Below are 26,358 nucleotides of genomic sequence, written 5' to 3' on the forward strand. Positions count from 1 at the left end.
GTGCTTTGGGATGTGTGTTTGGGAGAGAGGAGGCTGCTCCTCCCGATTCCCGATTGCTGACCCTATATGCCAAATCAGGGAGTGAGTTGTCTGTAGGCCGCAGGGTGACTGGCTAAGCACCCCTGGCCAAGCACTGTTCTAGGCACCTTGAGGCCCTGTCAGGCGAGCCTGGGGAAGGATAGTCTGCTCCTCTCCTGCCGGGCTGAGACTGATTAGCACCTGTCTGCACCCCTTGTTCCCTCCCACCTGTTGGCCTTTTGGTGGTCCGGGGGAAGGGGCTAGACCCCAGATGCTAAGAACAAGCCCAGTCAGGGGTTGACCTAAAAGGGGAAGGGGTGGTGTTGTGGGCACAGTAGCCAGAGGCTCTGGGGTGGGGGTGAGGAGGGTTGCTGCGTGAGTCAGCCCACTGGTATGTGTACCTGGTAGGGGAGGGATGTCAGCTGTACAGGCAGGTGTGTGTATACTCGGTGAGCCAGGCAGGGCTCTTCCAGCTGAGGATGTGGTAGCCAAGCTACCAGGTCTGCTCACCTTGTTTACTTCCAGGGATAAGGGCAAAGTGGGGGCTCCTCCTTCCTCCTGGGACTGAGCAGTGAGCTGGGATCAGGGCCGCTCCAGAGACCTTCGTTCCCCATGTTCTCTGCCTGCTGCTCTGGCCAGGTGGGGCTGCAGGGCAGGGATGGGTCACAACAGATAACCTCTGTTAGCACTTGATAGTTTACTGATGGCTGTGCCACTCAACCTCTGACTTCGGCCTCATGACAACCACTTCTGAAAAGGGTGCTATTAGTCGTCAGCCCACTTTTTAGATGAGGAAACTGACTCCTGTGTTAAATAATTTGCCTGGGATAGCACTGCCCAGAAATGGGAGACGTGGGACTCAACCCAGGCAGGATCTCCAGAAGTCCTGTGCTGTTTTTCCACACAAGACCACCTTTTTTGGTAGAAACCTAGCACTCTGACCCAAGATAGCCCAGCAGATAATAGAACCAGAGACTGGGGAACTCGGGGGCCAGGACTGGGCTGGTGCTCAGTCTAGGGGTGGTCTCAGTTCTGGAAAGTGGAAAAGAGACTGTCCAGCTTTTTCCTGGGCCAGTCTCTCTCAGGTTAAGGACCTGCTCTTCTCCCTATCCTTCCAGTAGCTCTCCTGGCTCTCTGAGGAGAGGCAGGATGGGAATTCTGGGTGGGGGAGGTGGAGAGTGGGCACCATCTCTGGGCCAGGCTGGGCCACCTGAATCCCCCTGGCCCAGGGCCTGAGCCTGTTCCACAAGGAAGTAGCACGGAGTGTAGGTGGTGATGACACTAACTGACCTCAGCTGCTTGTGCCTTCCTGCTCTGATAAGGGTCCATGGGAGTCCCACTCCAGGACCAGAACCTAAAAAATCCGGGTTCTGGTCAGGGAGCTGAGCTGGATGGGGCTCCATGGTCCTTGGGACCAGCCTTCCTCATTTGGAAACCCCCCGCCCCCCAACCCAGACTGGCCTGTTTGGCACAACACAGGGTGGAGTGAGGATTTCCTGGGTCATTGAGGGAGCTGGGTAGGGCGTGAACTGAGTTCGAGCTCCAGGCCATTTTAGGGGTGCTGCAGTGCTCTGGGGGGTGGGGGGAGCTATTTGGTATCAAGGAGTCCTGGCTGAGCCTGGCTAGAGATTGGAGGTGGGAAAGAGCAGGATAAAGCCATTCTGGAGGCTCGGGTGGACCAAGACAGGCAAGGTGGGCAGGTGCTCCGGGCATCTAAACCTTTGATTCTTGCATGGGGTAGAGAAATCCTCCCCAGGGTGGGTTAGCTTGATCCCCTTTCCCTGTTTGTGGCCAGGCCAGTCCAGCCCAGATTCCCATGGCTCCCAAGCACCCTGCTCCTTCCTTCATTCCCCTCACTTGCCCACACTTTGCCTTTCTGTTGGAGGAGTGGCTTAGCAGGTGGAGTCTGTGTTTCCTGGAGACATCCTGAGGCCTGGCAGCTGGGGGAGGGGAGGCTTTATTGCCCCTCTGGCCCTTTGCCCTCTTGGGGGGTAGGAAGTAGGGAGTGGTAGGGTGGGGCATCTGCCCCTTGCTCCCAGCCCGGCCCGGGTGGATGTTGCTGGTTTGGCCCAAGGCCTGACGCATCACTCCATCACTCCCCTGTCCCCAGCCACCCTAAGGGCTGGTGGGGCTAGCCTATCTGTCTGCTAGGTAGACTGCCAGGTGGTCTTGTCTTCAGCGGATGACTTTCTGAAAAATATAAGGAGGGAGGCACCCCCGTGGCTTTGTCACTCAGAGGTTACCCCAGAACCTGCCCCTGTTGGACCTTCTACTGATTGCCAGCCAAGCCACCAGTGCGGGTTCGGTCCAGACAGGTGTTTTTCTTTCTTGCTCTTCAGGTTTTATTTCCCTTCAACCCCTGGAAGCCAGGGCCTCCTTTTCTCATTCTTCGCGGCCTCTGCACCTGTGTCTGGCATGTTTTTCTGTGCAGGCTCTCCCCTCCCATCCCTTCGCTGTCACTCCGTGTCCTGGTCTTCCCCCTTGGGTCCACCCTCTGTGAGTCTCCTCTGTGAGTCTGCCTCATCAAAGAAGAATCTCCGTGACTCAGCCTCCCACCAGCGTTCTTATCTCTTTACCTTCTCTTCTTTCAACTCACTCTTAACGCTTGACAGAAGTCTGTAGAGCCTCGATGAGGGCAGTTTGGCACTATCCATCCAAACTGTAAACTGGGGCGCCGGGCTGGCTCAGTCGGAACAGCACGCGACTCTTGAACTCGGGATGGTGAGTTCGAGCCCCTCATTGGGTGTAGGGATTACTTAAATGAATAAATAAATAAAAACTTTCTAAAAACCCTGTAAATGCGTATAGCCCTCAGCATGGTTCCACTTGTAGGAATTCGTCTTGCCGCTGTCCTTACATGTGTATAAACCAACTTACCAGCCAGTTACTCACTGTCGCATCGTTTATAATAGCAAAGAATTGGAGACAATCTAAATGTCCATCAACACATCCTATAATTGGATATGGTAATGCTGTTTTAATAATAATAATAAACCTGAGGCACCATGGTTTAGTGCTTAGCAGGGGAGGAAGAGGAGAAGGAAGAAAAAAAGAAAATCTAAGTCAAGAGAAGACTGGTGTACTGGCTAAGTTGTAAGTTATGGTGCATTCATGTAATGAGTACTGTGCAACCCAGAAAAGGGGGGGGGGATTGTTTCCATGTTGCTATGGAATGATTTCCAAAACATATTGTGGGAAAAACAAGAAGGAGAACTTGCATGCTTCTGAATTCAATACGGTCTGTCTTGATGTTTTCTCACACGCACACACACACACACACACACACACACACACACACGCACACACACGTAAGAATGGATGCCTCTGGTGGGAAGAACCTGAGAGGTTAAGGAGAACAGGTTAAGAAAAGACAAGATTTAATTCTCACCACTCTTTTGTACTTTTTTGGGGGTAAGATTTTACTTTTTAAGTAATCTCTACACCCAACGTGGGGCTGAGACTCACAACCCCGAGATCCAGAGTCACAGCTCCACTGACTGAGCCACAGGTGCCCCAACTCTCAAGTACTTTCTTTTTCTTTTGTACTTTTTAAAAAATTTTTTTAAGATTTTATTTGTTTATCTGAGAGAGCATGAGCAGGAGGGGAGGGGCAGAGGGACAAGCAGCCTCCGCATGAGCAGGGAGCCCAATGCAGGACTCGATCCCAGGACCCTGAGATCATGACCTGAGCCGAAGGCAGATGCTTAACAGACTGAGCCACCCAGTCTGAGCCACCCAGGCGCTGCTCTTTTGTACGTGTTGAATTTTTTATCCGATGTAGGTACTACCTAAGTTAAAAACAACCCTGAGATTATAAGAAGCAATCAAAATCACACTTCTGCGTAGGCGGGTGACCTGCTGCACGGTGTTTTAGAAAGAGCTATGGAGTCAGATAGACCAGGGTTCAGATCCCAGCTCTCCTGTTCAAAAACTGAGTGATCCTGGGCAAGTCACTGAACCTCTCTGGTGCCAATTTTCTGATGTGGAAAGGGGCGAGAACGCAGTTGTGGCGGGATGGTTAGGAAGGTAGGTGACATAGACCGGGGTCAGCAAACTTTCTGTAAAGGTTCAAAGAGGAAATACTTAACGCTTTGTGGCCCATACAATCTCTGTGCCAGCCACTCCTCTCCCTTGTAACACGAACACAGCCTTTGCCCATACGTAACCGAGTAGGTGAAGCTGTATTCCAATTCATGGACACACGCTTGAATTCTAGGTGCTTTCCCCATGTCACAAAACACTATTCTTTTGACTTTTTTCAACCATTTGAAAGTTTAACAGGTGAAGGCCTGCAGGCCATGGTTTGTCAGCTCCTACTGCAGGTGACGTGGGCAGGTGATGTGTGGTGGCCAGCACACATTAAACTATTGGCAGCTTGGTTAGTAAACCCAACTGCTTAGCTTTCTCCAACTCTGGCCTCTCAGGCTCCCATTCACACTTCCACTGCCTGCTGGTCACTTCTCTCAATGGTCTTCCCTCCCTTAAGTTCAACTTCTCTGATTGAACCCACAGGTTCCCTCTAGATCTGGTTTCCTTTCTGTCTGCGCCCTGATTCTTCCTTCCCACTTCCCAGTGCCTGTCAGACATGGAAGCCTGAAGTGTCTGTTCAGCATTCTTCTCACATCCTCCTTTCCATTCCCTCAGCTGTCCCTCTAATTCCGAGTACTCCCTTCGCATGTGCCCTGAACTGCTGTGCCGGTCCACTCACTGGCCTCCTCACTCCATAGAAGTAATTCAGGACCAAGGGATCGCTCGCTGCGGCCTGGATCTCAGGACGATCCCTCCCTTCAGACTCGTGGACCTCAATCACACACCTAGGAAGTCAGTGTCTGGTGCACCTGTGGCATCCAGAACTCTGTGCCACTGCTCGTGGCCATGTGTGTCCCCTTCCTGTAGCGCCAGTTGTTACATATTTGAATGTCACTTCTGTGTCTCTGCATGCTCTGGCTCTGCATTGAGGGCCCTCTGAGGTATGTCTCACCCCGCTGGCCTCTGGCATTGTCCGCCAGACCCGCCTTGCAAATTCCCAACTCCTTGCTTTTGCTCACCCTTTTCTGCTGTTGTCAACACACAGCACATTCTTCCCCACAACTAAACAAACAAAACAAAAAAGCAGAAATGAAAGAATTAAAAAATCCTTTCTTCCTTCTCCAGAAAGCCTAAGGTCCTTCCTCTAACGTGCTGTGGCCTCTGCCTGCTCAGCGTGTCCACTCCCTTGTCTTGGACGCACACCACGTATTGCTTCATCTTGGTGGGTCTTTTCTCCTGTGTTGCTTCCTGGTGCTCGGTCTCACCCGCCCAGCTGGACTGGAGTCCCCTCCAAGGCAGGGTATCGATTCCTATGGCTGCTGAAACGAAGTACTACAAACTGGGTGACTTCAAAGAACAGAAATTTATTGTTTTACAGTCTGGAGGCCAGAAGTCCAAAAGCCAGGTGTTGGCAGGGCCACAGTCTCTCTGAAGAGCGGGGAGGGTCCTTCCTTGCCTCTTCCAGTTCCCGGCGGCTCCAGGCGTCCTTGGCTTGTGGCTGCATCACTCCGGTCTCTGCCTCCCTCTTCACACGGCTTCCCTTCATTCTGTTTTCTCCTCTTCTGTCTTTTGTAAAGACAGGTGTCATTGCATTGGCCTACCCAGTTATCTGGAATGATCTCATAGGGAGATGCTTAACTTAGTTACTTCTGCTAGGACCCTTTTTCCAGATGAGGTCACATTCACCAGTTCTGGAGTTAGATATAGGCATGTGTTTGGGGTCCCACCATTCATCCTACTATAGGCAGGAATCCTGCTTTAGGCTTGTTTCTCCCCAGCCCCTAACTTGAAACTGCTAGAAGCCTCAGGCACAGGCATTGTCAGGCTGAGGGAGGGTGTGATTCCCTGGAGATCTCTTGTAAGGAGAGGCAGAGTCTGTCTGAGGTGGCAGAGGCAGGCACCCTCTTCCTGTGGCTACATGCTCTGGGACACCAAGGCTTGCCACGGTGCTGCCCAAGGACTCTGTGCTTGGGACCTCTGCCAGGCTGGGCTTCTCAGCAGCAATCCAGACCAGCACAATGAGGGCTAATGCGTTAATTACATATTTACTTCTTTGGCTTTTCAAAAATATTGTTACTTTGGGGCGCCTGGGTGGCTCAGTTGGTTAAGCGTCTGCCTACGGCTCAGGTCATGAGCCCAGGGTCCTGGGATCAAGTCCCGCATCGGGCTCCTTACTCAGCAGAGAGCCTGCTTCTCCCTTTGCCTGCTGCTCCCCTTACTTATTCTCTCTCTCTCTCTCTGACAAATGGTAAATAAATAAAAATCTTTTTTAAAAAATCTTGTTACTTTAACTTTTTAAAGCAATTAGCACAAGTACCTGCTTACTATAGAAAATGGGAATAAGCTCCTCTCCCGTGTATATTTTTTCCTTAATTGGGGTCAAATGGCACATGCTGTTATATATTTTGCTTCCAAAAGCAGGTTTTACAACATTAAAAATGCCTTCAGGGGACGCCTGGTGGCTCATTTGGTTAAGCATCTGCCTTCGGCTCAGATCATGATCCCAGTCCTGCATTGGGCTCCCTGCTCAGCGGGGAGTTTGCTTCTCCCCCTGCCCCTCTGCCCCTCTTCCCCGCTCATGCTCGCTCTCTCTTGCTCTGTCCCTCTCTCGCTCTTTCTCAAATAAATAAATAAAATCTTTTAAAAACATGCCTTCAGTATACCAAAGACACATCTAAATAGAGAGCAAGATGCTGATTTAGTTGTGAGCCCCTGCTGATTTAGCGGGTGAGACCAGCCCCATGCAGGCTTCTGAGCCCCAGGTTGGTCTCCGTGTGGCCCCTGTTGCTCCCCCACTTCAGGAGAGCTCTGGTCCATCCAGTGAGAGTTGGCCTGACCTTACCTTCCCCGTCAGGGTCCCGGATCCCCAAGGCCTGGGCAGATATAGACTTGAAGGTACAGCCCCAGGAACCCCTGGTGCTGAAGGATGTGGAGAACACAGATTGGTACCTACTGCAGGGTGACACGGATGTCAGAGTAGAGGTAAGACACTGGGCTGGCTCCCTGACCCCCACCTCAGCTCTCCGGGGCCCCCTTTCCAGGGCCACAGGCCAACCTGAGGTTCCAGATTGGTGCGGGGGATAGAAGCTGAGGAACCCTTTAATACCAAGTTCCTCTGCCCTCCCTGTGGGGGTGGCTGTGTGGCTGGGAGGACTTGGGGCCGCCGAAGGGCATCAGGGGTCCCAGCCTGATGGCTCCTCCTGTGTATAGAAGAGTGAGCCGGACCAGGTGAAGCTGTGGGGACTCAAGGAAGGCACCTACCTGTTCCAGCTGACAGCAGCCGACTCCGACCAGCCAGAGAGCATGACCAACGTCACAGTTACCGTGATGTCCCCCAAGCAGACAGAAGGTGAGGGAGGGGGTGGGGAGGCAGTTCCTGGAGCCAGCCCCCTCTGCTGATGGGGCCCATCACCAGCCAGCCCCCTCACAGGGGCCCCTCACAAGCTTTCCTCCCCCCAGAATATTGCCTCGCATCCAGCAAGGTGGGCCGCTGCCGCGGTTCCTTCCCCCGCTGGTTCTACGACCCCAAAGAACAGATTTGCAAGAGTTTTGTTTACGGAGGCTGCTTGGGCAATAAGAACAACTATCTTCGGGAAGAGGAGTGCAAGCTGGCCTGCCGGGATGTGCAAGGTGGGCCTTTACGAGGCAGCTTTGGGGCTCAGGTGACTTGCCCCCAGGGTGGGTGGTCTCTCCGCTGGTCAGGGCAGTGGGCAGGGGAGTCCTCCATTCCCAGGCGCCCCCATCAGCTCCTCCCTGCCGGGACCTGGCCCTGACTCCTCTCACTCATCTGTTTTCTCTCTCCAGGCCCCGCACTGGACAGGCACCGTCCAGGTGAGCTTTGCTCCTTTCCCTCTTCCCTCACCCCTGCCAAGTCATGTCTTTGTCCCTGCCCCGGCTGGCTTTGCCCAACCCATTCCTGCCCTCGTAGGATGTGGAAGGACCACAAGTGCCCATCTCTTGCAGCCCAGCACCCTATCAGGATCTGCCCAGTTTGTGTGTAGGAGGGTTTGTGGGGAGTGGGTGCTAGAAGGGGAGCAGGGGACATGTCATAATGCTGTGTTGGGGTAGAGAAGGCCAGGTAGATGGTGGACTCTTGGTACTTGGTGACCTGTGCTCCAGCCTGACCTCACCCTTAATGCCATCCCGCCCCACCCAGTGTGCTCTGGCACCTGTCACCCCACCGAGTTCCGCTGCCGCGACGGCTGTTGCATTGACAGCTTCCTGGAGTGTGATGACACTCCCGACTGCCCCGATGCCTCCGACGAGGCCACCTGTGAGAAATGTGAGGCCTGGGAGAGGGAGGGGCGGTGGGCGGAGGGGGACCTGACCGTGCATCCTGCATCCTGGGAGACCCTCGTGGGGCCTGGGCCTCTGACCTTTCATCTTTGCAGACACCAGTGGCTTTGAGGAGCTCCAGAACATCCACTTCCGCAGTGACAAAGGTGAGCTCCTGCCCGGGTCCCCTGGGTTGGGACACAGGCCGGCACTGCCATCCTCACGCACGGCTCCAGGGTGCCCGAGGGGCCTGCTAGGTGTGCCAGGCTGCAGGTAGAAAGCTGGCGGGCTCCTGGGCTCTCTTTGTCTCTGTGTTTCCCAAGCATGGGTCCTCCTGTTAACACCTTCAGAGATTTACCCATGCCTGCATATCAGTGAGATGTTATTTACTTTCCATTTTTCCTATAAATCAACTACTTAAAAAAAAAAAGATTTTATTTACTTGAGAGAGAGAAAATGGGAGCAGTGGGGAGGGGCAGACAGAGAGAGAGAGAGCGAGAGAAACAGATTCCCTACTGAGCAAGCAGGAAGCCCAGTACGGGGCTCAATCTCAGGACCCTGGGATCATGAACTGAGCCACCCAGGCCCCCCAAAATCAAGTACTTTTTAAACTTAATGTATTAAAGGAAATTTCATATTATTAGCATACATGGAAAGCCACTATTACATGCTACCAATCAAGTTATTTTAACTATTAAAATAACCATAATAAAACAACGTTAATAAATTTTAGCTGGACATTGTTGCCTGCCAGGGCTCAGACCCTGAGGCTTCTTTGTTAAAAAGATAGACCATCCAGTGCGTGAGAGAAAACTGAGACCTTGACACAATCGGAAAAGCTGAAAGAAAATTGAAAAAAAATAGTTACGTGAGTCAATGTAGGGTATTTCTGTGCCTAAAACTGTTGTCCAGGATCTGTCTTCCTTGCTTCTGGCAAAACTACGGAAGGGCCAGCTGTTTCTGGGGCCCCCGAGGCCCTGAGTTTCAGCATGAGGCGGGTCAGGAGGTGGCAAGCAGCAACCATGTGGAGCCTGGTGGGTGGCGGCAGGGAGGCCCCCCATGGACTCACGCACCCCTGGGCCTGCTCTGCACCCCCCAGGGCACTGTGTGGACCTGCCAGACACGGGCCTCTGCCTGGAGAACATCCCACGCTGGTACTACAACCCCTTCAGTGAACGCTGCGCCCGCTTTACCTATGGTGGCTGTTTTGGCAACAAGAACAACTTTGAGGAGGAGCAGCAGTGTCTTGCGTCCTGTCGCGGCATCTCCAGTGAGCTGGGCAGTGGGGCACAGAAGACAGGGAGGGGAAGGGCTTCGCTAGAGCACTCTGCTCCGTCGCAAGGCCTGGGCTGGTCCTGGTTCATCATCAGGGTACCTGGAATGGGGAAGGCGGAGGGGACAGTGGGTGGTCTGGGGCACGGAGGAGCAGCTGAGTCTCAGAGCCTTGAGTTTTGACTTGTTTCTCTCAACATTTTGTAGAGAAGGATGTTTTCGGTCTGCGGCGGGAAAGCCCCATAGCTAACATAGGTAAGCCCTGGTCTGCCCTCTCACGGACAAGTAGGTATGGTCTCAAGGATCGATGTCACATGATTGGTTCTGACTGCCAAAACCTGTGTTGAGAAGGATTGTGAGGTTGGCTAAAGGGACAGAGTGCCCACGGTCAGTGGTGATACTGGCATAAGCAGGGGAGGGGAGCACAGTAAAGTGCGTGTCCTGTGTTTGCCGTCGGAGTCCCAGGCCTTTCCTTGAGCTCCTAATGGAGCCCAGCTGCTCATACGCTGGAGGTTGTTCCAAACCTGGCATCCGCTTGTCTTGGTCCCTTCTGCACAGAGTGGGGGTGGGCATCAGAGCCGAGCGGGCCCCAGGAGCTCGCCTCCATTACACCCCTTCTTCCCCGCCAGGCTCCGTGGAGATGGCCGTCGCAGTACTCCTGGTCACCTGCATCGTGGTCGTGATAGCCCTATTGGGTTACTGCTTCTTCAAGAATCAGAGGAAGGACTTCAACAGACACCACCACCACCAGCCCCTACCCCCTACCCCTGCCAGCTCCACAGTCTCCACCACAGAGGACACGGAGCACCTGGTCTATAACCACACGACCCAGCCCCTCTGAGCCTGGGGCTCTCGCAGGCTCTTTCCAGCTCTTGCCTGGCCTTGCTTTCTCCTTGGATGGAAGCCTGGGCTGGGGAAGACTTTGGGACCAGACTCCTCTAGCCTGTTTCCCAGGCCCACTCTGCTTCTGAGGCAGGGCTCCAGCCCCTCTGGGAGATGGCTTAACTAAGCTTAGGCCTCTCATTCCTGACAAAGCTCCAGGGCCCGGGAGGAGCAGAAAACCTTTGAGCCCAGAGTCCCACACACAGATGGACCTGTCTGCCTAGGATTTCAGAAGTTGGAGTTTTATTTCTTGTTCAAAGCTGCCTGTCCCCACCGTGTGGCATGGCATTGGGAAGGGGCCTGGGGCAATGTCAGAAACTGGAGGCCCCCCAGCCCTGCCCTTCAGAGCTGGCCCTCCCACTCTGCACAGTCCAGGGCTGGGGGGGAACGACGTCCCTGTATATTTTGTGCTGTATAGAGTTGCTTTTTGTTTATTTAATGCCATGGGGATGGGTAAGAGGAGTGGGAAGAGGCTGCCTCTTCCATTCCCCCACAAGTGAGGCCCGGCCTGGCCTGGCCCACAGCACCCGATGTGTTGTATCCTCCCCACACGCCCCAGGGCTCTCAGGCATCACACCCCCACCCGTCCCCCTGCCTTCCACAGAACCCAGTCCACCCACAGCGTAATAAAACGGTTGGTTCCGTGAGGCCGGTTGGTTCCGTGAGGCCGCTGCCTCTGCTCTGTGGGGCAGGAGAGGGACAGGCCGGCTGGGGGGAGATAGGACCGCCCTGTACAACCGGTTAGGGCTTCGGCCACCCTGTTCAGCAGGTTTTCCCACCCTTCCCGAAACTGCCCCAGCCCCTGAGGGTGGAAAGAATTGCCAAGTTTGACCACCAGAGGGGAGGGGTGAGAGGGCTGTGGAAGAAGGGGGCCCAGGGAGGCTGCAAAGCTGTCAAGTAGCATTATTTCTTCCTGGTCTGAGCCTCGTCAACAAGCCTGCTTGGTCTCTGCGGCAGATCCTAGCTGCGGTGTGTAGTGGAGAACTCAAGGGCAGGAGGGAAGGGCTTTGAACTCTGGTTCTTACCTCCACTCCCTTTGGTGTGGGGGCCCAGGTCACCGCTGTGTCCCCTGCCCACCAGCAGAATCTTTGGCTTCTTCACAGGAGTGGAGCTGCTCCCGGGCTCTGAGCTCCTACCCAGGAGACTTCAGTTGAGGTACTGCACCCCACACGCCTCCGTTTCAGCCATTTTTTGTTTGCTGTCAAAAAAAAAAAAAAAAAGCCATCCTTTAATTCATTTCTTCAACAAATTGTATATTGAGCTTCTATGTGCCCTACGCCGCCAATCTGATAAATGTCAGGATAGGCACGCCGGAAGCACTGTGTAAGTGTTTTACGTACCTGAAGTTACTGCGTCGGCGCACGGCCCTGGGATGAAGGTGCTATTATCCCCCATCTTCCAGGAAGCAGACTCGGCAAAGCTGAGTTCCCAGGGTCGTCCTAGAGCTGGTACTGGAGGGTCGGGTTCAAATCCTATCATGGCTCCTAGTCTTACCAAAGAGATACTTTTAGACTAATAATTGCTAGACAGAAAAATAACACGGAGGGCTGCCTGGGCGGCACGGTCAGTTAGGCATCCGGTTCTTGGTTTTGGCTGGGGTCATGATCTCAGGGTCGTGGGATCGAGCCCTGCATCAGGCTCCAAGCTCGGCATGGAGTCTGCTTGGGTTTCTGTGTTCCTCTCCCTCTGCCCCTCCTGCTTGTTCTTTCTCTCAAATAAATCTTAAAACACACACACACACACACGAAGATGTGAGAGGTTGGGGGCTACAAATGATTGAAGGTGAAGGAAGGTACATATTTGACTCCTAGAAGGGTACAGCTCCATGAGTTTCCATATCAGCACACACCCAGGTCAAGAAGCAGAACCTTTCTAGCACCCCAGGATGGGCCTCCTTTCCAGCTAACTCTCACACTACTGTGTTTTTTGTAACTGTTGCACTCTCAGCCTGGACCACATCCTCCTTTCTCACCTTTCGGCCTATTGTTCTTCCCCAAATGCTCCCACACGCACGCACACTCAGGTGGGAGACACACCCTGGTGTCTGCTAACAGAACCCTGAGCACAGGGTGCCCCCTTCTCCTTTCTGTCTCCTCATCTGCCTTCCCACTGGGTTGTGAGCTCCTGGAGACAACAGATAGTATCTTTGTGGTCTCTGGGTCTCCATCACCCCACATCCCCTCAACCTTAGTACATGGTAGTGGATAGATGGTAGGGGCGAGGCTGATTTGGCCACTGCCATTTCATAGGGCACTGAATTTTGGCTTCCTACTCTGCCAGCCATTCATCCATCCTTCAAGGCTCAAAATGGATTTGGCCCCTCTAGTGCCCCTAGCGCTGGGGACAACCCCCATCATCCCTTGGATCTCGTAAGTGCTTCCAAGGCTGAGGTGATGAATGACTCATGAAATTCTGTATCCCAATGCCTACAACAGTGATCAACACAAAACAAATGCCTAATAAGTGTCTGTTGGACAGAAAGGAACAGCCTCCTCTTAGGGAGGGGTGAAGATGAGGTGAGATGATGCCAGGCAAAGTGCCATCCCCAGTAAGATCGGGGATGCAGGGAGGGCTTGGCCAGGTCAGCTAGGACAACGGAACGAAGGATCGCGCAGGGGCCGCTAGGGGGCGCACTCACCACTACTAGGCGCTGTGTTGCGCCGTGTTTCGCGGCAAGGGTTTGAGCAAAGGTACACAGTCCCAGGCAGGTGGCCGGTGTGGAGCCATGGAAGCTGAGACACAGTCTCTGCTCTTCTGGAACTTACACTGTGGAGTGCAGGAAAAAGGCATGCAAATAATTTGGTTCCCAAACCTCTTGTTTCTGTGATTTTCCCAGACATCCTCTTTTCCATCCCCACCCAAGGACTCCCTTTCTCAGAACTTTCACACCTCCATTCCTTGGCACGGGCTGTTGCCTCTACCTCAAATGCCTCTTTGCCCCGGAAAGCCTCTACTTCCCTCGTGATGAAGTTCAAAAGCGTTTGCCGTTTCTCCAGCCAAAGCCCGTGGGGACCCTCTCCATCCTCCCACGCGGCGAACAGCTCTGCGGCACGCACACGGCCCGTGGTACTATATGTCTGCCCTCATCTGGGGGAGGCTCCTTGGGGAGGGCTGGGGATCGGGACTTTTTTTTTTTTTTCCTAAGTTCCTTCATTTAAGTAATCTCTATACTCAATCTCTATACCCACCACCCCAAGATCAAGAGTCACGTGTTCCTCTGACTGAGCCAGCCAGGCGCCCGGGGGAGGGAGTCTTATTTACCTCAGTATCCCCCATGCCAGGCCCTGCTTGTGGATACAAGGTGCCTAAGAAATGGCTGTTGAATAAAGCAGAGGCTGGTCAAGCCATGGAAATTAAAAGGGAGATTGAGAAATGGCTTCATGGAGGAGTTAATAAAAAGAGATGAGCAGGTGGCGTGGGTGTTCCAGGCACAACAAAATCATAGTGAGCAAAAGCCAGGCAGTGACGATCATGGGTCTTGTTTTGATTGGGGACCGACAAGCTGCTCAGTTTGACTCAAGCCCTGAGAGGGAAAGCCGGGAGCTTGACGGGTGGAGGCAATGTTGGTGAGTATGTTGGTGAAGATGGATTTGAGCAGGGGAAGGAGAAATTCAAACTCAGCTTTGAGTGGTTAGGTAAGCAGGCCCTATCACTAGAGGTCGCACCACAGGAGAGGGAAAGGGAGAAAGGCGCACCAAGTAAATTAGGGTAAGCTGGGCAAAGTACGTTAGATGTGCAGTAAAGGCTAGTCGAAAAGTTGCACGCTGGCAGCCAATCATGCTTTGACACAAACAGCGGTTTAATTTAATTAGTTACTAACATTTAAAGAGTCAGAAAAATTCATTTTTTAAAAATCCACTTTTCTAGCTTTTTGTGAAAACTTGGGAGGCTGGCAATCTGGGGCCCACATTCCTACAGCAATGCAGGTGTTGAGTTTGGGTCCTCTTGAGCTGGGCAGGCACTAACCCATCCAAAGCCCCCACCCAGCCTGCCACTCCCAGCATTCATTCAACTTTGGGACCTCCATCATTTTATCCCTTCTAACCCAACCTGTCTTCCCCTATTGGGGAGTTTTCCCTAAAATTTATTGGTCCCAACAGTTCAAATAAACACTGACAAAACTGGGTTGTTTCTCCCAAACTCATCCCTGCCCACTTAAACAAACAGCCCTGAATGAGGAGTGGTTTGCCCTATTGCACAAGACCACTCCCTTCCCCACCCAACTGTTAGACTACAGCCTGGGAAGGCATTTTTCAGCTCCCCTTGGGAGGGGTTGTTGTCAATAGCACTATCTGATAGCCCTAAACCCAGAAGGCCACGTTGGGGGGCAGGTGGAGAGGGGTGGCCCAGACTCTCCCACAGGCTCCCTCAGAGTGCCTGCCTTTTTTTTTTTTTTTTTTTTTAAGATTTTTATTTATTTATGTGACAGAGAGACAGCCAGCGAGAGAGGGAACACAGCAGGGGGAGTGGGAGAGGAAGAAGCAGGCTCATAGCGGAGGAGCCCGATGTGGGACTCGATCCCGGTACGCCGGGATCACGCCCTGAGCCGAAGGCAGACGCTTTAACGACTGCGCTACCCAGGCGCCCCTAGAGTGCCTGCCTTTTCTAACCCCCAACTGCAGGGGCGCCTGGGGGTTCTATCAGGGGAACCCGGAACCAGGATGACCAAGAAAATAAACTGAGAAAGAACTCAAGAGGCTCCTTGTGGTGGGGTTTAAAAAAAGTGGGGTGCTATATGTTTAGGACAACAAAACAAAACTGGAAAAGGGTATTTACCCAAATCTTCCCTCTCATTGATAAAAATTACAGGTGATTGGGGTGCCTGGGTGCTCAGTCGGTTAAGCGTCTGCCTTAGGCTCAAGTCATGATCCCAGGGTCCTGGGTTCGAGCCCCACATCGAGCTCCTTGCTCGGTGGAGAGCCTGCTTTTCCCTCTCCCTCTGCCTGCCGCTCCCCCGCTTGTGCTCTCTCTCTGTGTCAAATAAATAAACAAAATCTTTTTGGAAAGAAAGACAAAAAATTACAGGTGGGGGGCGTCTGGGGGGCGCAGTCGTTAAGCGTCTGCCTTCGGCTCAGGGCGTGATCCCGGCGTTATGGGATCGAGCCCCACATCAGGCTCCACTGCCATGAGCCTGCTTCTTCCTCTCCCACTCCCCCTGCTTGTGTTCCCTCTCTCGCTGGCTGTCTTTGTCAACCAAATAAATAAAATCTTAAAAAAAAAAAAATTACAGGTGGTTTCCATTTTCTTTTTGTCAGCCTGCATTTTCTAAATTTTCAATGATAAATACCTATTGCTTTTGTAATAAGAAAAAGTTATTCTTTTGAAAAAGTATTCAGATATATTCCAGTAAGAAACAAACCATGCAATGGGATGGAGAGAGTGGGGAGGGAAAAGAGAGCTTCTAAGATCTGGGGAAGGGAGATGCTGCAAGACTCGTTAGCTGGAGTATGCAGAGGGAGAAACTGAGTCAGTGGACCCTTCAGGTTTTCTGTCTTTGGAGCCCGGGTGGGTGGCAGTGCCGCCAGCAGAAATGGGATCGCGTGCGAGGGGCAGCATTGAGAGAACCAAAGGAAAGGTGAGGGGCCCCCAGGGACCAGAAGGAGACTGGTTTTATTGATTTTATTGTTGGTTACTTAGTTTTTGTTTGCTTATGCCTGGCCTTCCTGAGGAAGGATTTAAAGGCAGCTTAAAAGGATCTATAAAGTATGAGATAACATGAGTATAAAGTAGGAAGAAGACAAAAAAGAGCAAAAAGGAACATCTAAAAAGGCCAGGAATGGGGCACCTGGGTGGCTCAGTTGGTTAAGCGTCTGCCTTCAGCTCAGGTCATGATCTCAGGGTCCTGGGGTCGAGTGCCGCTTCGGGCTCCCTGCTCAACGGGGAGTCTGCTTCTCCCCTTCCCTCTGTCTACCCCTCTGCCTACTTGTGTGCTCTCTCTGTCAAATAAATAAATAAACAAATAAACAAATAAACAAATAAATAGGCCAGGAACAAGGCAAAAACATACAAGTTTTGTCGTCTTTGGGCCACGGTCAGCTCTGCGTGCTCCCAGCTGTAGGTGCACCCTGGCGAGGCCCCAGCACTCCCGCCGTGAGGGTCTGCATTTGGGAGTAGGCTGGATAGGGGGCAATGGAGGGGTGGGAGATTGCTGGGAGAGAGAAACACTCTGAACCCAAAGACAGAGCCTCTGCTTGCAGGGAGAAGACCCAGAGGAGCAACGGTTGGAGGGGTAGTTGGGGGGGTGGCAGGAGACCCGGAAGGGAGCGGTTCAAAGGTGAGGAGTTTCAAAGCTCGCCAGGGGCAGGAAGGAGCCAACTGAGGAGAGGAGCCAGGTGGAAACCTGATGAAGGCCGTAGTGGAGGCGAGGGCGGGGGTGGGAGCAGTTGCAGGTGTAGTGAGGAAGGGGACAGAGCCAGCACCCTTTCCACAGTCAGCTGTGGGAGGAAGAGAGGCCTGTGCCAGATTTTAAGCATGGAGGGAGAGGCTGAAGGTATAGGGTGAACCAAACACTGACGGAGTATGACAGATTATACACTGCTGACTCACTAACTCACTTGGGGTTGTCTTCCTAGCGGATTTTCTGTGACCCCCTTCCCTTCTCCCAAATGATCCCTTTGGCAACCAGTTCAGGACTTCGGTTAATCAGACTGACCAGGGTTAGTCTGTGGCCCCCAAAGAGGAGTCCATCGTAGTCTATGTAAAACAAAGGACTAGATGACAACGTCCTCTCTATCTCCCAAACCATGATGATGGCCTCTGGTTATAGGATCCCTGAGTGCAGAGCTGAGGGAGGCTGTCAGAGTCAAGTTGTTGAGGCCCAGAGAGGGGCAGTGACTGGCCCAAGGTCACACAGCCAGTGGTTGGGGACAGAGCTAAGCCAGTATTCCTGAGCCCCAAACTTTTTGCTCTGACATCATCTTCTCCAGACGACCAGACTCCTCGTTTTGGTTTTTGTCCTTTCTCAGGAAGTGGGACAAAGGAGCCAGGAGCCAGGCCAAGAAGTTGTCAGGGCTGGTCCCAAGCCCCAGGATGCTGGGAACCCAAGGTCCACACCCATGTAAACACGGGCCAGCACTGATACCTCTTACTTGGCTCTCAATAGCTTCCTCCACATCAGCTCCCCGCTATTATCTTGCTTATCCCCGCAGGTCTCCTGGGAGCCAGGGAGGGGCAGAAAGTATTACCCCCACTTTACAACGGAGAGAAACTCAGACAAGGAGGAAGGCAGTAATTTGCCCTAAGTCGCCCAGCAAGTCAGGGATGGGACTGAAACAGGAGGCCCTATGGCAGGTGGGGTGGTCAGCAGAGCACATGGCCCACTGGGCAGTGGTGGGGTGGTGCCCCAGGAACCAAGAGTTCCCTGTCTCACCAGAACAGTGATCTCACTGTCCCCAGAGGAAGACCTCTGGGGACAGGATCTGCTTGCTCCCCAACTGGCACAGGGTCCTGGAGAGAGGGAGCAAATGGGCAGAGGCAGCAGAACATGGCCACAGGCCTGAGGGAGGAAGTCATCATGGGTCAGGCGTCCCTGGGTAGGGTCTGTGCTGGCTGATTTTCTGCCCGTTTCAAGTGGCCCCAGGGAACCTCTATGGCCCCACTGGGCCCAAGGGCTCCCCTGATGCCCCTCACTGCCAAGGGGCCAGAGAGTCATCTAGACACCTGGGGAGAGAGGCAGATTGGTGGTGAGGGTCAAGGAGGCCCTCCTTGCTGATGACAACGACTGGCTCTGCCTTCCAAAGGGGTTACAAGTAGGGTGACCATAAGAACAGGTGATTAATAGAGCTCCCATTCAATCTCAAAAATATCCTGAACCTGACAATGAATTTCGTGATCATCCCTGTTACGGGACAAATCCTCTGTTCAGTGGAAAAAGCCTTGAAAATGTTCCACAAGGAGGGCAGGCCTGGTTCAGTGCTGACATCTCTCCCCACATCCCACATCCAGCCCTGTCTCCCTCTGACCCGCTCCCCAGCCCAGGACAACCGAATCTGTCCCAGAAACCACGACTCCCAGCTCTGCCCTCTAAATCATTTCTAGGGCTAGTGGGGCAGAAACCTAGAGCCCTAGGTGGCTCACTAGAAAAAGGCCTGGACCCGGGGTCGGGAAACCCAGGTCCAAGGCCCAGCTCCGGCTTCACCTTGGTCAGGGGGCTCTGTGCTTCGGTCATTTCATCTGAAAATTGGAGGTGAGGAGAAGTTCAGTTGTACGAATGGAAGGTGATAATGGAGGAGATAAGGCTGCCTCAGCATTGCTGCAATCTGGGGCAGAAAGCCTGGTTACGGGGACAGCCAGCGCTGCCCAGGAAGTCACTCCCTGCTGTTGCCACAGGGTGACTCATGTGGCCCCTCGGCTGGCTGAGTTGTGCTCACCATGGCGGATCTGGCCCGGGCCCAAGGAGGGCGCTGACAGTGCAGCCCTGCTGGGAGCCCGGTTTCCTGGCAGCCAGGTATAGTGGGCAGGTCTGACCTGTGAGAGCCGCGGTTACAAACCGCCTGGGGCCTGGGCTGGTTGCAAAAGGGGCTGGTGCTCCTGACGCAGTCTGCTTTCGGTCTCACTCACTCTCCCAAGCTGGTTCCCAGGAGAATGGGGGAGCTCAGGGAGGGTGCGTCACCCCTGCCCTGGGCACCACTCTGCTCCCAGGGGGAAAGCAAGCCAGGCACACCTCCTTCGGGTGCGCACACACTCACACACCAGCCCAGGCCCAGTGCGCACACCGGCACAAGGAAGCACATGGAGAGAGACCCCCTCACAGACCCAACAGAATTGAGCCTGGGCGCACACAAACACGTAGACACACGGCCCCCAAGAGACTAGGCCCAACCCAGATGTGCACATAGATTTGTGGATAATACACACTCCTAAGGGCAGACATCATGTGGGTGCACAGACATCCACATAGAGAGCTGTATACATCTTGCATAAGGAGAGACACCCACATTGACAGACAGAGACACACAGACTTGCACATATACGGAATTATTCAGAGTTTTGCACAAAGACAATACTCACTTTCAATATGCAAGAGCAAAAACAGGGACACGGAGAAATGTATCTGAACACAAATACACGATATACACACGCCTTGTCATCATTCAGTATTTATTGAACACCCACAGTCTGCTAGTCATGCTTCGACAGAGAGAGGCTCCCCTCAACACGAGTCATACGTACACAGAAATCCAAGCCCTCTCCGAAGAGCCACTTGGGATTATAATATGGGGTCCAGTCTCCAAACCAAAGATGAAGAACTGTTTTTCTGTAGATGGTCACCAACCCATGGTGGAAAAAATAACCAAATGCCGACATAGTATCATTTATAATAGAAGAAAAAGCTAAAGGAAAACGACCTCAATGCTTCCAAATCGGGATCTAGTTAAAGAAATTATGGTCAGGGTGAAATAGTAAGCAAATATACACATACGGTTACAGCCTCTGGTCAGAGTTTATAATGACATGAAAAACACTGTTAAAATTTTATTTATTGGGGTGCCTGGCTGGCTCAGTCAGTGGAGCATGCAACTCTTGGTCTCGGGGTCGTGAGTTCCAGGCCCACACTGGGCATGGAGCCTACTTTAAAAATAATAATAGGGGTGTCTGGGTGGCTCAGTTGGTTGAGCAACTGACTCTTGATTTTGGCTCAGGTCATGATCTCAGGGTCGTGAGATCGAGCCCCGTGTTTGGCTCTGAGATGGGCGTGGAGTCTGCCTGAGATTCTCTCTCCTTCTGCCACTTATGTGCACTCTCTCTTTCTCTCTAAATAAATAATCTTTAAAAAAAAATACTACTAATATTTTTAAAGTATTTTAAAAATATTTATTTATTTATTTTTAAAGATTTTACTTTTTTTTTTTAAGATTTATTTCTTTTAGAGAGAGAGAGAGCACATGAGCAGGGGGAGGGGCAGAGGGAGAGGGACGAGCAGACTCCCCACTGACCATGGAGCTGGATGAGGGTCTCGATCCCAGGACCCTGAGCTCATGACCTGAGCCGAAATCAAGAGGCGACACTTAACTGACTGAGTCACCCAGGCACCCCTTAGAGATTTTGTTTAAAGTGATCACTATACCCTACTTGGGGCTTATGACCCCGAGATCAAGAGTTGCATGCTTTACCAACTGAGTGAGCCAGGTGCCCCTGTTAAAATTTTAAATGACAAAAAACCAAAAAATATAAAATTATATATACAGCATGATCACAAAAAAAAATTCAAAAATATGCATAGGAGAACAGGCTGGAAGGAAGTATATCAAAATGTTACTATTGATTATCTTTGGGAGTTAAGACTATTACTAAATTTTTAATCTTCTAGTTCTTCGGATTTTCTAATTTTTCTATGAGTATTTATTATGGGAAAAATAAAACATTTTAAAAATCAGCTAAGGTTTGGTTACACAGACATTAAAAACAATTTACATCCATCAGGCCATGTAAGAATGTAGATATAAGAAACATACAATTTTGTCTGATTAATATAATCAATATCCTTTTAAATTTAAATTCAAGAATGGAGAGAGGGTGGAAAAAGGCAAAGGAAAGAAAGATAAACTAGATATTATAGAGAGAAACAGAAGCAGAGCAAGTTGGTGGGCTGGGAACCAGAGGTAAATTGTTCTTAGGCCTATCTCCAGGCTTCAGTGGCACGTAACTGGAGCTGAACTTGTGCCTTGGGGTCCCCTCCAGGGCTTACAGGTTGGCCTTTTATCTTAAGCACTTAAGGGCCCGCTGCAAATATTGCCTGAGCCCAGGCCCCTGCAGGAGCACAGGGGCATGAAGAGGACTTTCTACTTCGCTGGGGAGATGCAGTCTAAGTAAGTGACCAAATTCAGAGCGCCCTGCAAGTGCCAAGAGAGCAGTGTGGACACTAATACAAGTAAGAGACACTTCCTGGAAAAGGAGAGTATCCGTTAGAAGAGAAACAGGGCATGGATGGGGGGGCAATTTGCAAACTAGAGGATTTGGCAAGAGCAAAGACTTGGGAGTCAGAAGTCAAAAAATAACTGGGGATCAGGAAGTGGGATCACTGGGACCAGCGGGCCTGGTCCAGGTTGGTGTGGGATTTGAGAAGGCCCTAAATGCTAAAATGAGGGCTTGGAAGTTTACTGCAGGCCCCAAGAGCTGGTCACAGTCCTGAGTCAGAGAGGTGCCAGAGGAAAGGCAGCAGCCCCAGAGGAAGTGGATGGAGTGCAGCAGGGGCAGGGATGGGGAGGGCAAGGCTGAGAGGGGTGCTGACCAGGCTTGGTGACCCAGCAGAAGAGGAAACATAGTGACATGGATGTGCTGGGACCATCAGAGAATCAAGGAAGAAGCCGGAAGTGGGGAGCCTCAGAGATGGCCTTTAGACTTCCGCCCCCTACTCATGGCACCTCTAAGGCCCCCTGAAGCAGTTTGACAACCTCTAATCCAGAATTCCAAGTCTTTCATTTTGCAAATGAGGAAACTGAGGCACACCGAAGGAAAATTATTTGCCTGAGGTCATGGTTGATGGCAGAGTCTGAACTTGAACCCAGGTCTCTCCCCCTGGGCAGGGGGTAGTGTGTTGGGCTGGGTTGAGGTAAAATAGGCTGTGGAGCTGGGGTGTGAGACCCTCCCCCCAGGACCTGGCTGCAGTGGTGCAGCTCCAGCCCCTCTACCTCAGGGGCGAGGGGACAAAGGAAGACGAGATGGCTGGAGCTCTGGGGGATGGGCCCTAGTGGGACGGGAGCTGGACAGTCTTGGCTAAAACTAAATTTGGGGATTATCTCAGGTTTCACTTGGCTAGGATTTCTGTCCCTCGGCCCTGCTCTTTCTCATACCCAGGCAGCTGTTACTTCCTGCAGAGGCAGCTGGTCTGGGACAGGGTTCGCACTCACCTGGCCCAGCAGTTACCTAGCAGGTGTCCCAGGTGTGCCTTAGAAATACCTCTCCAAAAGAATAACCTTTACCCACATGCGTACAGAACTCTAGAGTTCGCAAAGTGCTCTTACAGCTACTTGGTAATAATACCTCACTTGAAATACTACCTTTTTTCTCTGGGGCTCTTTCCTTATGGGTAAAATAAAGTGTGTTTTTTCCTCCAAAGTGCCCTCTAAAATTCCTTCCAGCTCCAATTCCAGGGAATGTTCTCTGGATCCCTGCTCACCCAACAAACCCTCTCTTTACAGGATTTCTGGGACCAAGCTTCTATTTAAATTATTGACAACCGGCACCTTGACCTTCAGTCGGTCCTTATGTGGACTTTGAGTGCCAAGACCAAAGCCTAGGTCCAAACAGTTTAACCCAGGAGTTTAGCCAGTGGTTGAGGTTTAGGCTGTATGGAGTCCCTTCATGCTCGGGCTCCGAACCAGGTGGCCCCCCACCCCAAGACCCTGCAGACAGTTGGGAGGATCAGAGCAGGAAGGTTTAGAGGGCCCAGCATTACCCCAGAGCCCCAGCAATGAACGAGGTGCTCTAGAAAGGAGGGGCAGAGGGGAGGGGCAACACCCGCCTGGTGAGGTCATGGGAAAGCAGCTCTGGCGCTGACACCTGGGGAAACCCGTTCCTAGGCTGCTTCCCACGCTAGCTCTCCTGGGAACCGGCTAAGCCCCAAGTGGGGAGCCCCAGACCTGCCCCCCCCAGTCCAGTTCCCATCACACTGTCTCATCTAGTCCAGCCCCCACCTGTCAGTCTGGCCTCAGTCCTTCAGTGCCCAACCTACCTATCCCTGTTGCTGGGCCTTGAAGAGGGCTCTGAGAGGGCAATGGGCACACAGCTCCAGGAAATGACACAGAGACAGCAGCTTCAGAAACTTAAGGCTTTATTTGTTGACTCTGTACTACTCTACCTTCTAGGCTGTGGCCTTGGAGAAAGGTGACCCCAGCCCCTTCTTCCTCCAGGCTCTAGGTCGCAGCTCCTCCCCCTCCTCTTGCTGGGCCTTGCCTCTCACTTCCTGCCCTGCTCCTGGCCCAGCCAGTTTGGGCAGTGCCTAGGGAGCCCTGAGTCCCAGTTCTTCCCAGGGACCAGCCCCGCCCTCCTGGGCCCTGGGGGCAGAGGGCAGCCCAGGTGTCACCCTTGCTCCTCAGCTGCCCAACTTTTCTGCTCTCCTTGCTCTTCCTCCTTCCAAACGTAGCCCTCTGACTTGCTTCCTCACCAGCCTGCCTCCTGTCCCAAGGCTCCAAGGCCTCACTTTCTGCTCCCTTTCAGTCTCTCCTTGACCTCTGTCTTACCCAGTCCATCCCGAACTTCTCTCTAAATCAGGGCTGGACACCCTGCTGCCCTCCAAAATGCCTGGCTCTTCCTCCCCACCCTGTGCCAAGGTGGGGGACCACCACAAGGGATAATAATTCAGCCAGGCTAACCTGAGGGCTCATGATAAGAAACTGGGAATTGGATCCCAAACTGCTTGGAGGTGGCTGACACTGTGAGGACCACCCCACAAAAATCAAAGTGCTGGGATTTCTCTGTGAGCCTTGACCACAGAAATCCAAATCAGAGCCCCTTGCATATTAGAGTGGGCAGTTAGAGGCCTGTGTCCTCACAGTGTTTGGATGGAACTGAGTCCTATGGGGCGGCCTGGCCCTGCCAGTATCCCCCTCAAAGGCCCCAGTTTCCAGAAGTCTGTGGTCTTAATGCCTACTACTCCCTAGCTGCCATGGCTGTTCAAACAAAGCAAAAGAACTTCTTCCAGCGACAGCGGGAGAGGGTACGCACACCTTTGGCATTCAGTTTCTTCTCCAGCCGGGCTTTGTGTTCAATGGCACTGAGAATAGCCGAGTCAAACACCTCTTTCAAGTTCTTTTGCGTCAAGGCGGAGCACTCGAGGTAGCAGGAGGCTCGGATTTTCTCAGCTAGACCCTGAGCCTGAGGTTGGGGGACAGGGCCCTCCCGGCCCCCCTGGTCCAGCTGAATCAGTACATTGACATCGTCCCTCAGGTCGGCCTGGGTACCCACCAGCAGCACGGGTGCCTGGGGGTTGTGAGTGCGGATCTCGGGCAACCATTTCTCCGTGATGTTCTGGAAAGAGCTAGGCTGCACCACGCTGAAGCAGGCCAGGAAGACATCGGTATCCGGGTAGCAGAGGGAGCGAAGGCGGTCAAAATCTTCCTAGGATGGGAAGGCCTGATCATTAGCAGGGTGATTCCCTGCCACAAGTAATGGGAATCTGATTGTCACCTGGGGTTGCAGACCTGAGACTCAGAAGGGCCCAAGACCTTCTCCACTCCTTATCCATCTAGGGTCCTCCCAGCCTCCAGCCCACCTTCTCCCAGACCATTAAAGGTCGCCCTCAGCTTCTCACCTGTCCCGCTGTGTCCCAAAGCTCAATGCGCACCGGCGCTCCATCCACCAGGACTTGCACTGCAGGGTCAGGGCGGGGGACAGCGAGTTAGGAAGAGCGTCCTGGGCCCCACCGGACCTCACCAGCGCCACCTCGGGGCCTGCTCCCGCCTCCCTCCTGGGGGGCTTCCTTGCCCTCCAGCCCCCGCGCCGGCCCCAGCCCACGGGTGCACAACCCCACCCCCAGCCACGCGGCCGCCCGGGCCGTTGAACGTACCGGAGAAGGTGTCCAGCGCTGTGGGCCGGTAGCGCGCGGGGTACCCATTGCAGGTGTAGCTGACGATGAGGCTGCTCTTGCCCACGGCGCCGTCGCCCACCAGCACGCACTTGATGCCCAGCTCCGGGGGCGCGCTGCCCCGCCGCGGGGGAGGGGTCGGGGCCCGGAGCGGGGACGATTCGGCCTCGCTCAGCTCCCGCGGGGGCATGGCCCGCTCCGGGGGCAGCCCGGGACCAGGCTCCGCTGTGCTCTGGGAAGCAGGTTCCGCAGGCCGCCTCCGACTGACTCCTCCAAGGCCCGGCACCCCGGCCCGCCGCTAACCCAGAGTATATGTGGGGGCCCCGCCCACCTTATCTGCATGTCCCGAGCGGCCTCGGACCCCGCCCACCCGCCGGTCCTCCTGCCCCGCCTCCATCCGCAGTGCACCCCATGAGGCCAGGCAATCACAAAGCCGAGAGGAAGAGGCAGAACGAAAACTGACGCTCAGAGGATCACGGAGGTACAAGGACAAAGAATCGCCAAAATGAGGCAGATCTAGGTATCTTGGCAGAGAAAGCTATCCGGGATTGCTTGTTAGGGGGAAGAAGGAAGTTGCAGCACACATAATGCAGCTTGTTCATATTAAACCTTTGTTCAAAATAAAGCAAAAAACTAGATATATGTTTGCAGGAGTATGAAAGTCTGGATAATAATTTTCTTAATTAAAGAATGATTTTTAAAAATATATAGATCGGGGGGGGGGCACCAGGCTGGCTCAGTCCTTAAAGCATTCAACTCTTGATCTCAGGGTTGTAAATTCAAGTCCCATGTTGGGTTACTTAGAGATTACTTCAAAATAAAATCTTAAAAAAAATACAAATTACAAAGAGACAGAAGATAAACTCAAGCATGATCACATCAAGCAGGAATTTACTGTACTTCCAGAGAAGAACTTCCTCTAGATTAGGCCTGGAGGCAGGCCTTAAACACCTTCACTATACCTGGCCAAAGGAATTTGGGGTGCTGGAGAATCTAGCTGGAGAGGATCACCAAGGACAATTCTCCATTTGAGTATCTTCTAAATCCCCAAAGTCCCTAATATTATCGTCATCATTATCATCAAAAGCACATAGCAATTACCTATTTGCTGATGCTGTTCTGGGCCGCCCATTGTCCTTGCCCCAGAAGGAGCTGACAGACTGAGACAAGATATGCCAGGTGGTTCTAGGAAGGTCACCCAAGAGAGCTAATTTCATCTCTTTTTTGCAGAGACACCAAGTGACACCAGGCCCAGGATCCTTTCTCTGAATTCCAAGCCAGTCTTTCATCTCAGCCTGTACAAAGATCATTGAAAGTACCTCATTCTTGAGTTGTTGCAGGGAGAGTGTTGGGAGGGG

The 26,358-nt window shown here is 52.8% G+C and overlaps 2 protein-coding genes across 3 annotated transcripts in view; one reads left to right on the forward strand and one right to left on the reverse strand.

The window, feature by feature from the left end:
- SPINT1 (serine peptidase inhibitor, Kunitz type 1) overlaps positions 1-11,123 on the forward strand; it is a 12,630-nt gene extending 1,507 nt beyond the window's left edge. For both annotated transcript variants that reach the window (XM_026479995.4, XM_026479996.4), the window contains exons 3-11: positions 6,902-7,029; positions 7,258-7,396; positions 7,507-7,677; positions 7,852-7,878; positions 8,204-8,329; positions 8,439-8,489; positions 9,422-9,592; positions 9,802-9,849; positions 10,224-11,123. In XM_026479995.4, coding sequence (XP_026335780.2) covers positions 6,902-7,029; positions 7,258-7,396; positions 7,507-7,677; positions 7,852-7,878; positions 8,204-8,329; positions 8,439-8,489; positions 9,422-9,592; positions 9,802-9,849; positions 10,224-10,435 — 1,073 coding nt within the window. In that variant the 3' untranslated portion in view covers positions 10,436-11,123. The remainder of the gene's footprint in view (positions 1-6,901; positions 7,030-7,257; positions 7,397-7,506; positions 7,678-7,851; positions 7,879-8,203; positions 8,330-8,438; positions 8,490-9,421; positions 9,593-9,801; positions 9,850-10,223) is intronic.
- Positions 11,124-21,051: 9,928 nt separating this feature from the next.
- On the reverse strand, positions 21,052-25,292 carry RHOV (ras homolog family member V). Its single transcript, XM_026479994.4, has 3 exons — positions 24,983-25,292; positions 24,728-24,786; positions 21,052-24,534 (listed from the first exon to the last, which is right to left on the reverse strand). The coding sequence occupies exons 1-3, from the start codon at positions 25,188-25,190 to the stop codon at positions 24,091-24,093; spliced, it is 711 nt and encodes a 236-aa protein (XP_026335779.1). The 5' UTR covers positions 25,191-25,292; the 3' UTR covers positions 21,052-24,090.
- Positions 25,293-26,358: the final 1,066 nt, after the last annotated feature.

The sequence above is a fragment of the Ursus arctos genome, unplaced genomic scaffold (assembly GCF_023065955.2).
Source record: "Ursus arctos isolate Adak ecotype North America unplaced genomic scaffold, UrsArc2.0 scaffold_36, whole genome shotgun sequence".
In the NCBI taxonomy this organism is placed as follows: domain Eukaryota; kingdom Metazoa; phylum Chordata; class Mammalia; order Carnivora; family Ursidae; genus Ursus; species Ursus arctos.